This window comes from Salvelinus fontinalis, chromosome 25, assembly GCF_029448725.1.
Source record: "Salvelinus fontinalis isolate EN_2023a chromosome 25, ASM2944872v1, whole genome shotgun sequence".
Taxonomy (NCBI): Eukaryota; Metazoa; Chordata; class Actinopteri; order Salmoniformes; family Salmonidae; genus Salvelinus; species Salvelinus fontinalis.
In genome coordinates, this window is record NC_074689.1 from 21,884,011 (window position 1) to 21,898,518 (window position 14,508).

The 14,508-nt window shown below is 41.6% G+C and overlaps 1 protein-coding gene across 1 annotated transcript in view; it reads left to right on the forward strand.

The window, feature by feature from the left end:
* The window catches only part of cntnap2a (contactin associated protein 2a), a 245,950-nt gene that overhangs the window by 160,038 nt on the left and 71,404 nt on the right, over nucleotides 1-14,508 (forward strand). The window contains exons 14-15 of the mRNA XM_055881617.1: nucleotides 858-973; nucleotides 1,337-1,421. Coding sequence (XP_055737592.1) covers nucleotides 858-973; nucleotides 1,337-1,421 — 201 coding nt within the window. The remainder of the gene's footprint in view (nucleotides 1-857; nucleotides 974-1,336; nucleotides 1,422-14,508) is intronic.

Sequence of the window (14,508 nt, forward strand, 5' to 3'; positions counted from 1 at the left end):
TCACTGAGTACCACTCTTCATATTTTCTAGCAAAGTGTTGGCTGCATCATGTTATGGGTATGCTTGTCATCGGAAAGGACTTGTGAGTTTTTTTTAGGATAAAAGGAAATGGGAATAGAGCTTAACACAGGCAAAATCCTAGAGGAAAACCTGGTTGAGTCTGCTTTCCAACAGACACTTGGAGACAAATTCACCTTTCGGCAGGACAATAACCTAAAGCACAAGGCCAAATCTACACTGGAGTTGCTTACCAACACGACATTGAATGTTCCTGAGTGGCCTAGTTACAGTTTTGACTTAAATCTAATAAAAAATACATGGCAAGACTTGATAATGGCTGTCAACAACCAACTTGACAGAGCTTGAGGAATTTTAAAAAGAATAATGTGCAAATATTATATAATCCAGGTGGGAAAAGCTCTTAGAGACTTACCCAGAAAGACTCAGGGGTGATTCACAGCTGTAATCACTGCCAAAGGTGATTCTAACATGTATTGACTCAGGGGTGGGAATACTTATGTAAATGAGATATTTCAGTATTTCATTTTCAATAATTTTGCAAAAAGATTCTGAAAACATTGTTTATATATTTTGAATTCTGTCTGTAATATAACAACATGTGGAATAAGTCAAGGGGCATCAAGACTTTCTGAAGGCACTGTATATTTTAGGAGCTTTCATTCAATCAGCTGTGTTAGAGCTACGCTTTATCTCTCTCGCTTTCTCTCCCTCTCTTTCCCTCTCTCGCCCTCTTTCTCTCTCTTTTCCTCGCTCTCTTTCTCTCTGCCTATCTCTCTTTGTCTCTCTCTCTATTTTCTCTCACTCTCTGACTTTCTCTCTTTCTTTCTCTCTCTCAGAAGACAAGGTGTGGACTACTGTGGTAAATAATCTACCAGCCCAGACCTCAGTGACCGGCTCTAGCAGAGAGAGACGCACTGTGCTGCAACTCAACTACAGTGCTTCTATGGAACAGGTACACACACACACACACACACACACACACACACACACACACACACACACACACACACACACACACACACACACACACACACACACACACACACACACACACACACACACACACACACTGTACACTCTGTACACGCAGACACACAAACAAAACACACAGAATTAAATGGCTGTTCATTGTGTCTTTAAGTTAAGTATTTCATCCCACCCTACTCTCTTTTTCTTTCCTGTGCACTCTTTAACTTCGTGGCCATTTTCATTGACTACTGACTTGTATGTGTTTGTGTGTGTGTGTGTGTTTGTGTGTGTGACTGTGTCTGTGTCTGTGTGTATACATGCGTGTGCGTGCATGTGTTTGTAACAGGTCACAGCTATTACCACCAGTGCAGAACACTGTGAACAACACGTGTCATACGGCTGCTTCATGTCCCGACTGCTCAACACACCCGGTAACACAGTGTTCTATTCGTCTCTACTGCAGTGTTCTTGTCTTCTCTACTTGTTCTTCTTCTACTGCTTGGGCTCAACTATCAGTCTGCTGTGTGTTCGTCCTCACTTATGTAGTGGGGTCATCTGGGTAGTGAGAGGGAGTGGTGTTTCTCTCTCCCCCTGTTAGATTGTCACCCCTTTAGACAACCCGCTAATTAACATCTGATTATCCTATCCGTCTTTCTGCACTTTAATGTTCGACAAACCAAGGCTTTTGTTCAAGGTTGCTTCAGTTTTCTGCCCTGCTGGACTCCAAGATGAATTCCAACATTGAAATATTCACTCATGTAATGAAATATGCTCAAGGCCCTGTCTGTCTCTCACTGTGTTATTTAAAGAAGAGCCCAGCTGAGGCTGAGGACATCAATGAAATTAGTGGGAGATGAGACGTTTAGTGTGTCAGGAAGAAGGAAACTAAAGATTAGATGATGGGAGAGAAGGACTGATACATAATGGCAGTGTGTGGGAGTGGGATGGAAAGTCTCTCTCTTGCTTTTCTCTCACACTGTATGTAACTCTCTGATCCCCCCCCCCCCCCCCCAGCACACACACACACACACACACACACACACACACTGTCTGTCTGTTAGCTTTTGTCTGAGTAGGAACTTTTTGTCTAAGTACAAACACAGCTCGGATATTAACTGACATTTCCGCAAGGTTGAACCATGATTTTACAGAGTAATATTGTCTGTCTGTGTATGTGTTCTTTCAACCAGCTATACAATTCCTTTAAGTGGGACATGATGTGTTGTGTCTTTCAAGGCACATGGCAACATTAGCAACTACACTTCTGTGGAAGTCAGGAAAGAACATATTGTAACGACCGCCATTAGTGGAAGAGAGGAGGACCAAATCGCAGCGTGGTACGTTTCCAGATTTATTGGAACACTTAATAAACACGAACAAAACAATAAACAGAATGAAACCAACGACGCTACAGACCTGAACATGTGAACCTAGTGAAAACAAAGAACGCAATGAACAGGAACAATCACCCACAAACAAACAGTGAACACAGCCTACCTAAATATAGTTCCCAATCAGAGACAACGTAAAACACCTGCCTCTGATTGAGAACCATATCAGGCCAATGAGACACACCTAAAACAATGAGACACAAAACATAGAATATACCCACCCAGCTCACGTCCTGACCAACTAAACAAAGACTAAACAAAGGAAATAAGGTCAGGAACGTGACACATATGTGATGTATAACCCGAACCCACAGAGCAAAAACTTCCAGTTGCATTTTTGAGAACATAACATATCACTTATCATGTATCACATATCACATATCATGTAGATAACATATCTACAGATAAGATATCACTTTTGAATGTGTATAGTATTACTTACTAGGTGTTGTCCAATGAATACTGTAACCACTCCCTCTTCAAATCAGGGTTTATTGGAAAAAGATGTTCAAATGCGGGCATTTTATTATCATATCTTTGTACTCCCTGACGGCCATGCAGCCAAAATGCGTCAGAGTTGTAAAAGTTTTTTCCATTGAACATGCCATATAAATGAAGGCATTTTAATTCATAATATGAAGAGTGCCTTGGTCCTCCTTTCTTTTTGATGACCAATTTACCCCTTTTACCAAAGAGCACCTTCTGTCTACTAAAATCTACTAGTGTGTACCTCAGCAGCGCTTCCCTTCCTCCTTTGTTTCTACAAGTTAATCACAGCACTTGGGTAGTGCTCAGAGGAAGCAGCTCCACAGTCATTTTTTTCTGTGGGGACTTTTTACAACTCATACTATGGATTTTACCCAAGAGGCTACAAGATGTTCCTATTCCCATGAAGAGGGTCAAAGGATTATTACCACTACGTCATTGCTAGATGAGATGACAGCCACAGATAATACTGGAATGGACTTAAACAAGGCTTACAGAGACTTGCAACACCTTATGGAGAAAGATACCAAACTTGACCTCAACTCTATCGCCTTGTGACTCCGTAATACGAAGTTTCCAGCTAATGGAGCACAAGGTAAAACTGAATTTAGAGATACATGGGAGGCTATTCTCAACAAGTGTTTATTTGACCTAATGCTACTTCTAATAGAAGATTCTAAAAAGGACAGACAAGTAGTCCAAACAGAAATTGAAGAAATAAAAAGGAAAATTACAGAACACAGTGACAATTCTAACAAAGCACAATGTGATGATATTTTAAAAGAGAAAGTAGACACATTCACTCTGATATTGAAGCAAGACAAGCTAAGGACATTTAGAAGAGATGAAGTAGACGAGATGGCAAGGTCTTTGCCTGGAGAAAACCAACCTGAAAGAATTCAGAATCACATCCGCAGAGGAGGAAGCCTACATCTGTTTCTTTCAACTTGACGAGTAGCGACGATGAGGGTCACCCCAGACACTCAGAGGAGTCACGCAGGTTCCTCAAGAGGAGAGGATGCGGAAGAGGCCAACACGGAGGGGGGGAATCAAGGCTATCCAACCACACGGAGCAGGACCAGAACAAGGCTGTACTCAACATTTCTGGAGAACCCCTTTCTGATGATTGTGTAAGGATCTTGTCGAAAGGATTGTCCTTTGCCCCCACATACTCAATCAATGAATTCAATAAAAAGATTGACATTTTCCTTTCTACAGGAATCTACATCTGAAGGCCTTGTACAAGCAAAACATCTCTCCAACTACAGACTCCAGTCCACCTTTTGATCCATTGTCCAGAATGCCACACTAAATACATTTGCCAAGAAGGTGAATTTTAATGTGGAGAATCTGTTTAAGGGTCAAATGGACTCTAACCAAACATGACGTAACCTTTATAAGACAGAGAGGGATGCAGTTAAATCATTGTTCAAAAATGGACGGATTGTAGTTTAAAAAAAGCAGACCAAGATGGCGCTACAGTAGTGTGGAGTAAAGACAAATATGTGACAATGATGAATTCTACCAATCTCTTGCCTTCAACCCTACAGAGGACCTAAAAACTGAAGTGAAAGGGATCCTCACAGAAGCTAAGGAGAATGGCTACGTTTCAGAAAATGAGTTCACATTTCTTTTCAATGGCAGTCGGCGTATGGCTTCTTTTTATCTTCTTCTAAAAGTCCACAAGAATCTTGAAAACCCCCCAGGTAGACCAGTCATTAGTGGTAATGAAAGTCTGACAGAACCCATCTCTAAGTACATTGATTACTTTATTAAGCCATTTCTGCCGTCACTCTCAGCCTATCTTCAAGATACCACAGATGTGTTGAACAAAAATAAGGAACTAAACAATATAGGTACAGCTTCCTTTTTAGTCACCATGGACGCGTCTCTATACACCACTATTGAACATGAACAAGGTTTGGCAGCTATGCACCATTTCATGAGTACCCGGCCTGAGACTGAGTTGCCTCCCACAGAATTCATTGTCTCACTGACTGAACAGACTCTTAATAATACCATCTTTGTCTTTCAGGACTGTATTTTTAAACAAGTCAAAGGATGTGCCATGGTGTCACGCCCTGACCCTGACCTTTTTATGTCTCTATTTGGTTTGGTCAGAGTGTGATTTGGGGTGGGCATTCTATGTTTTATTTTCTATGATTTTGTATTTCTATGTTTTGTCCGGGTTATGCGGTGGAGCGCACGGTGTCTCCAGTGAGCGTTCACAGCCCGGTGCGCTACATCCCAGCTCCCCGCATCTGCCGGGCTAGGGTGAGCATCCAGCCAGAACGGGTTGTGCCAGCTCTGCGCTCGAGACCTCCAGTGCGCCTCCACGGCCCAGTGTATCTGATGCCAGCGCCAAGAACCAAGCCTCCAGTATGTCTCCCCAGCCTGGTGAGTCCTGTGGCAGCTCCACATACCAGACTGCCCATACGTCTCCTCCCTCCAGTGATGATCCATGGCAAGAAGACTCCAGTGATGATCCATGGCACGAAGCCTCCAGTGATGATCCATGGCAAGAAGCCTCCAGTGATGATCCATGGCACGAAGCCACCAGCGAGGAGTCATGGCACGAAACCTCCAGCAAGGAGTCATGGCACGAAGCCTCCAGCAACGGTTCCCTGTCAGGAGCCTCCAGCGGCGGTCTCCAGTCCGGAGTCTCCAGCGACGGTCTCCAGTCCGGAGCCTCCAGCGACAGCCTCCAGTCCGGAGCCTCCAGCGACAGCCTCCAGTTCGGAGCCTCCAGCAACGGTCTCCAGTCCGGAGTCTCCAGCGACGGTCCCCAGTCCGGAGCCTCCAGCGACGGCCTCCAGTTCGGAGCCTCCAGCAACGGTCTCCAGTCCGGAGTCTCCAGCGACGTTCTCCAGTCCGGAGCCCGCAACGAGGGTGCCCAGTCCGGGGCCCGCAGCGATGGTGCCCAGTCCGGGGCCCGCAGCGAGGGTGCCCAGTCCGGGGCCCGCAGCGAGGGTGCCCAGTCCGGGGCCCGCAGCGAGGGTGCCCAGTCCGGGGCCCGCAACGAGGGTCCCTAGTCCGGGGCCCGCAACGAGGGTCCCCAGCCCGGGGTCGGCGACGAGGGTCCCCGCACCATAGGTGCCACCAAAGTGGGGTGAGCCAGTGGTGGAGCGGGGTCTGCGTCCCGCACCTGAGCCGCCACCGCGGATAGATGCCCACCCAGACCCTCCCCTATAGGTTCAGGTTTTGCGGCCGGAGTCCGCACCTTTGGGGGGGGGTACTGTCATGCCCTGACCTTAGAGAGCCTTTTTATGTCTCTATTTGGTTTGGTCAGGGTGGGATTTGGGGTGGGCATTCTATGTTTTATTTTCTATGTTTTTGTATTTCTATGTTTTGGCCGGGTATGGTTCTCAATCAGGGACAGCTGTCTATCGTTGTCTCTGATTGGGAACCATACTTAGGTAGCCCTTTTTCCCTCCTTTCGTTGTGGGAAGTTGTCTTTGTTTGTGGCACACAGCCCTTAAGCTTCCCGGTTGTTTTGTATTGTTTATTGTTTTTGTCTGCGTCATTTATAATAAAACGGAATAAGTACGCTGCGCTTTGGTGCACGTCTTACAAACAGCCGTGACACATGGGAGCTGGCTACAGCCCTTCCTATGCTGGTTTGTACTTAGGTAAATGGAAAAATGTTGACTTAATTTTGGATCCTTCTAAAAAACTATTATTTGACCGGATTATATGGTGGGGATGCTATATTGATGATATTTGCTTGTCTGGCTCAAAAGATGAACTTATTTCCTTCCACCAATACCTTAAAGCAATTACCCTAACATCAAACTAACTATGGAGTACAGCAAGGATAACATTCATTTACCCTAACATCAAACTAACTATGGAGTACAGCAAGGATAACATTAATTAACTTCTCTGGGATAGTTGGGACGCTAGCGTCTGACAAGCACCCCCAACCCCCCCCTCACTGATTAGCATCGCGTCACAATGAAAAGGAAAATCTAAATATCATAAAATCACAAGTCCAAGACACCAAATGAAAGATACAGATCTTGTGAATAAAGCCACCATTTCAGATTTTTTAAATGTTTTACAGGGAAGACAAAATATGTAAATCTATTAGCTAACCACGTTAGCAAAAGACACAATTTTTCTTTGTCCACCATTTTTTCTCTCCACCAGTAGCTATCACCAATTCGGCCAAATAAAGATATTGATAGCCACTAACCAAGAAAAAAACTCATCAGATGACAGTCTGATAACATATTTATTGTATAGGATAGGTTTTGTTAGAAAAATGTGCATATTTCAGGTAGAAATCATAGTTTACAATTGCACCCACCATCACAACTCGACTAGAATAAATACAGAGAGCAACGTGTATTACCTAATTACTAATCATAAAACATTTCTTAAAAATATACAGCGCACAGCAATGGAAAGACACAGATCTTGTGAATTCAGACAATATTTCAGATGTTCTAAGTGTTTTACAGCGAAAACACAATAAATCGTTATATTAGCATACCACATATGCAAACGTTACCCGAGCATTGATTCAAGCCAAAGAGAGCGATATCGTTATCATCGCCAAAATATATTAATTTTTTCACTAACCTTCTCAGAATTCTTCCGATGACACTCCTGTAACATCATATTACAACATACATATAGAGTTTGTTCGAAAATGTGCATATTTAGCCACAGAAAAACGTGGTTATACAATGAGAATAGTAGCCAACCTGGGCTGAAAATGTCGGGCGCCATTTTGGACAGTGATCTCGCGTAATGAATAACTAATCATAAACTTTACTAAAAAATATAGGGTGGACAGCAATCGAAAGACAAATTAGTTCTTAATGCAATCGCTGAATTACATTTTTTTAATTATCCTTACTTTTCAATACAGGTTGCGCCAAACGAAGCTACACCAAACAAAATGGCGGCATAAGCGTTTAACATTTTTCGACAGAAACACGATTTATCATCATAAATAGTTCTTACTATGAGCTGTTCTTCCATCAGAATCTTGGGCAATGAATCCTTTCTCCGGTCTAATCGTCTTTTGGTCGAAAGATGTCCTCTTGCCCTGTCGAAATGGCCACTAACGTTCGGCATGTACTGGAAACGTGCCCAGCGGTTCAAAGTGCATCACAAAGGAATGCCTGAAAATTGCACTAAACGGATATAAATTGCTATAAAACGGTTTAAATTAACTACCTTATGATGTCTTTAACACCTATAACGAATAAAAACATGACCGGCGATATATAAGTGGCTAAACCAAAGCTGGGAAGGAGGCCAGTCCGACGACCACTCTGCGTCGAGCGCACTGTTGAAAAGGACGTTCTTTCCTCTCCAGGGTCTATTTATAGAGCCCGGATTGCGCAATCCACTCCATTCAAAATCTCCCCGCTTACTGACATCTAGAGGAAGGCATAGGCAGTGTTTGTAGCATCATAGCATTCACAGGGACTTATGAACTGACCTGGGAGCAGGGGCCAAGATTTCTGAAATCTCACTCCCTGGCAGGAAAAGTGCTGTAGAATGAGTTCTGTTTCACTCGGAGACATAATTCCAACGGTTATAGAAACTAGAGAGTGTTTTCTATCCAATAATAACAATAATATGCATATTGTACGAGCAAGAATTGAGTACTAGGCAGTTTAATTTGGAGACCAATTTTCCCTAAGTCGAAACAGCACCCCCTATATCCCAGAGAGGTTAACCCTAACATCAAACTAACTATGGAGTACAGCAAGGTTAACATTCATTAACCCTAACATCAAACTAACTATGGAGTACAGCAAGGATAACATTCATTTACCCTAACATCAAACTAACTATGGAGTACAGCAAGGATAACATTCATTTACCCTAACATCAAACTAACTATGGAGTACAGCAAGGATAACATTCATTAACCCTAACATCAAACTAACTCTGGAGTACAGCAAGGATAACATTCATTTACCCTAACATCAAACTAACTATGGAGTACAGCAAGGATAACATTCATTTACCCTAACATCAAACTAACTATGGAGTACAGCAAGGATAACATTCATTTACCCTAACATCAAACTAACTATGGAGTACAGCAAGGATAACATTCATTTACCCTAACATCAAACTAACTATGGAGTACAGCAAGGATAACATTCATTTACCCTAACATCAAACTAACTATGGAGTACAGCAAGGATAACATTCATTTACCCTAACATAAAACTAACTATGGAGTACAGCAAGGATAACATTCATTAACCCTAACATCAAACGAACTATGGAGTACAGCAAGGATAACATTCATTTACCCTAACATCAAACTAACTATGGAGTACAGCAAGGATAACATTCATTTACCCTAACATCAAACTAACTATGGAGTACAGCAAGGATAACATTCATTTACCCTAACATCAAACTAACTATGGAGTACAGCAAGGATAACATTCATTTACCCTAACCTCAAACTAACTATGGAGTACAGCAAGGATAACATTCATTAACCCTAACATCAAACTAACTATGGAGTACAGCAAGGATAACATTCATTTACCCTAACATCAAACTAACTATGGAGTACAGCAAGGATAACATTCATTAACCCTAACATTAAACTAACTATGGAGTACAGCAAGGATAACATTAAATTACCCTAACATCAAACTAACTATGGAGTACAGCAAGGATAACATTCATTTACCCTAACATCAAACTAACTATGGAGTACAGCAAGGATAACATTCATTTACCCTAACATCAAACTAACTATGGAGTACAGCAAGGATAACATTCATTTACCCTAACATCAAACTAACTATGGAGTACAGCAAGGATAACATTCATTAACCCTAACATCAAACTAACTATGGAGTACAGCAAGGATAACATTCATTTACCCTAACATTAAACTAACTATGGAGTACAGCAAGGATAACATTAAATTTCCCTAACATCAAACTAACTATGGAGTACAGCAAGGATAACATTCATTTACCCTAACATCAAACTAACTATGGAGTACAGCAAGGATAACATTCATTTACCCTAACATCAAACTAACTATGGAGTACAGCAAGGATAACATTCATTTTTTGGACCTTGACATCAGTATAAATAACAAAGGTTGTTTGCACACATCAATCTTTAGGAAGCCTATAGAGGGTAATACCATTTTGAGGGCAGACAGCTTTCACCACAAAAGGCTAAAAGAGAACATTCCGTATGGCCAATTCCATAGAGTCAGGAAACAGACTACAGTGTCAAATCTGCTGAAATGGAGAATCCCTTCTTGAATCGGAGATACAGCGCTCAGGTCCTGAAAGATGCAGGTGTACGGGCCGGATGACTTGACAGAGAGAACTTGTTAAGAAGTGGAGCGCCCCGTGATGCGTCAGAGAGAGTGTAATTTTTTACAAAATACAGCACTGAAGCAGAGAACATTAAAATAATTATTTAAAAGAATTGGGGAATCATCCAAAGTGATTCGCTACTACGCCAAGTCTTCCAAGAACCACCAGTCATAAGCTTTAATAGATGTCCTACCCTAAATTACAAATTAGTCCACAGCTACAGTTGAAGTCTGAAGTTTACATACACTTAGGTTGGAGTCATAAAAACTTGTTTTTCAACCACTCCACAAATTTCTTTTAACAAACTATAGTTTTGGCAACTCGGTGAGGACATCTACAATTTTTTTAGGACATATACTTTGTGCATGACACAAGTCATTTTTCCAACAATTGTTTACAGACAAATTATTTAACTTAAAATTCACTGTATCACAATTCCAGTGGGTCAGAAGTTTACATACACTAAATTGACTGTGCCTTTAAACAGCTTGGAACATTTCTGAAAATGATGTCATGGCTTTAGAAGCTTCTGATAGGCTAATTTACATAATTTGAGTCAATTGGAGGTGTACATGTGGATGTATTTCAAGGCCTACCTTCAAACTCAGTGCCTCTTTGCTTGACATCATGGGAAAATCAAAAGCAATCAGCCAAGACCTCAGAAAAAAAATTGTAGACCGTCACAAGTCTGGTTCATCCTTGGGAGCAATTTCCAAATGCCTGAAGGTACCACGTTCATATGTACAAACAATAGTACGCAAGAAGCATACTTCCAAAGTTGTGGCAAAATGGCATAAAGACAACAAAGTCAAGGTATTGGAGAGGCCATCACAAAGCCCTGACCTCAATCCTATAGAAAATCTGTGGGCAGAACTGAAAAAGCGTGTGCAAGCAAGGAAGCCTTCAAACCTGACTCAGTTACACAAGCTCTGTCAGGAGGAATGGGCCAAAATTCTCCCAACTTATTGTGGGAAGGCAATGTAAAAGCAAATTTAAAGGCAATGCTACCAAATACTAATTGTGTGTATGTAAACTTCTGACCCACTGGGAATGTGATGAAAGAAATAAAAGCTGAAATAAATCATTCTCTCAACTATTATTCTGACATTTCACATTCTTAAAATAAGTGGTGATCCTAACTGACCTAAAACAGGGAATTTTTACTCGGATTAAATGTCAGGAATTGTGAAAAACTGAGTTTAAATGTATTTGGCTAAGGTGTATGTAAACTTCCGACTTCAACTGTATCTTCCTGGTGACTCTCAAAAAACGTGGCTAGACCACAAACCCAAGGGCTCTTTTAAAGATTTACCATTGCATTAGGTTTGTAAAATAGAGCCCTGAATTTTTGTCGTTCAAATGACGTGGAAACAAAAAGAAAGTAGGACCAAGGCACTCTTCATATAATTAATTAAAATGCCTTTATGCCTTTATGGCATGTTCAATGGAAACAAAGTTTAAAGGCTCTGACGTGTTTCGGCTGCATAGCCTTCGTCAGGGAGTACAACGACATGATAATACAATGTCCTCTTTTGAACAGCTTTTTCCAATCAACTCTGATTTGAAGAGGGAGTGGTTACAGAATTCATTGGACACATTCCCAGTGGGTCAGAAGTTTGCATACACTCAATTAGTATTTGGTAGCATTGCCTTTAAATTGTTTAACTTGTGTCAAACGTTTCGCGTAGCCTTCCACAAGCTTCCCAAAATAAGTTGGGAGAATTTTGGCCCATTCCTCCTGACAGAGCTGGTGTAACGGAGTCAGGCTTGTAGGCCTCCTTGCTCGCGCACGCTTTTTCAGTTCTGCCCACACATTTTCTATAGGTTTGAGGTCAGGGCTTTGTGATGGCCACTCCAATACCTTGACTTTGTTGTCCTTATGCCATTTTGCCACAACTTTGGAAGTATGCTTGGTGTCATTGTCCATTTGGAAGACCCATTTGCGACCAAGCTTTAACTTCCTGACTGATGTCTTGAGATGTTGCTTCAATATATCCACATAATTTTCCCGTCTCATGATGCCATCTATTTTGTATAGTGCACCAGTCCCTCCTGCAGCAAAGCACCCCCACAACATGATGCTGCCACACCCGTGCTTCACGGTTGAGATGGTGTTCTTCGGCTTACAAGCGTCCCCTTTTTCCTCTAAACATAACAATGGTCACTATGGCCAAACAGTTCCATTTTTGTTTCAGCAGAGCAGAGGACATTTCTCCAAAAAGTACGATCTTTGTCCCCATGTGCAGTTGCAAACCGTAGTCTGGCTTTTTTATGGCGGTTTTAGAGCAGTGGCTTCTTCCTTGCTGAGTGGCCTTTCAGGTTATGTCGATATAGGACTCGTTTTACTGTGGATATAGATACTTTTGTACCTGTTTCCTCCAGCATCTTCACAAGGTCCTTTGCTGTTGTTCTGTGATAGATTTGCACTTTTCGCACCAAAGTACGTTCATCTCTAGGAGACAGAACGCGTCTCCTTCCTGAGCAGTATGACGGCTGCGTGGTCCCATGGTGTTTATACTTGCGTACTATTGTTTGTACAGATGAACGTGGTACTTTCAGGCGTTTGGTATTTGCTCCCAAGGATGAACCAGACTAGTGGCAGTCTACAATATTCTTTGAAGTCTTGGCTGATTTCTTTTGATTTTCGCATGATGTCAAGCAAAGAGGCACTGAGTTTGAAGGTAGGCCTTGAAATACATCCACATGTACACCTCCAATTGACTCAAATTATGTAAATTAGCCTATCAGAAGCTTCTAAAGCCATGACATCCTTTTCCGAAATGTTCCAAGCTGTTTAAAGGCACAGTCAACTTAGTGAATGTAAACTTCTGACCCACTGGAATTGTGATACAGTGAATTTTAAGTGAAATAATCTGTCTGTTAACAATTGTTGGAAAAATTTGTAGATGTCCTCACCGAGTTGCCAAAACTATAGTTCGTTAACAAGAAATTTATGGAGTGGTTGAAAAACAAGTTTTAATGACTCCAACCTAAGTGTATGTAAACTTCCGACTTCAACTGTATATAAAACGACACAAGATTCAAGACTTCGTGCTTTTTAGCAAAAATTATTATATAGAATTTTTGCCACCAACAAGATTTTGAATTTTTGGGGCATACAATCATCGAAGCTCTGCAGATTTTTTTGTGAGGACACAGAATCAATAGACCATTTATTTTGGTATTGCCCTCAGGTAGCCTGTTTCTGGTCTCAGGTTCAGGAATGGTTAAAATGCATAACATTGATCTAAAATTGACCCTAGAAATAGTACTGTTGGGAGATCTGGAGAGACCGGGTCAGTCAATTACTAATATACTAATACTTTTAGTAAAAGTATTTATCTTTAACTCGCAATTGTCACGATCGTTACAAGGAGTGGACCAAGATGCAGCGTGGTATGTTTCCATCCTTTAATATTGGAAATTAAAACTTCAAAGAACAAAACAACAAAAATAACAAACGAAACGTGAAGCTATAAATAATGCTCACAGGCAACTATACACAGACAAGATCCCACAAAGCACTAAGGGGAAATGGCTGCCTAAATTTGATCCCCAATCAGAGACAACGATAAACAGCTGCCTCTGATTGGGAATCATACCAGGCCAACATAGATGTACCCTAATCACACCCCAACCTAACCAACATAGAGAATAACAGGCTGTCTATGGTCAGGGCGTGACAGCAATCTGTGGATTCTATTCGATTATATCGATTGAAATTATGTGTTAAATATCACAGCACAGTTGAAAGATATATGGTGCGTAGAAATCCGAAGAGGGTGGCCAGCAGAGATAGATGGGATGGGCTGAGGGAAGTGGGAGTGGAGTTGCAGGGCGGGGGATAGAATAACGGTCAAAGATAAAAGTTTAAAAAATAAAACATAACAAGAAGTAAGTTTGAATGACACAGAGGGGCAATGTTGTTGTTGTTACAGCTAATGCCAGTTTGCCTGAGGCTGATGCCGTGCAGGTGTTTGTACACATGCATATACACCCACTCCTTAGACTGCACACATGTGCACATACACGGACACACACACATGTAAATAGTGCACTCAAATATATTCAGTTGGCCTTGCTGTTATGATTTTTGTTGTTGATTTGGCATTATAGGAGAACTGAATAGTTTGGAGGAGCGTGTCTTTGGTAATCGGACAAGGGGCGCTCTTTGAAAATTAAGATGGATACCCTACCGAAACAAGTGAGATGACGGTATGCAGGTATGTGAGTTGTGAATGATGAAAAGTCATGACATCAAAAACCTCCAAAATAAAGTAACAAGAAGGTAGCACGTAGCATTTGACGTAGGACGT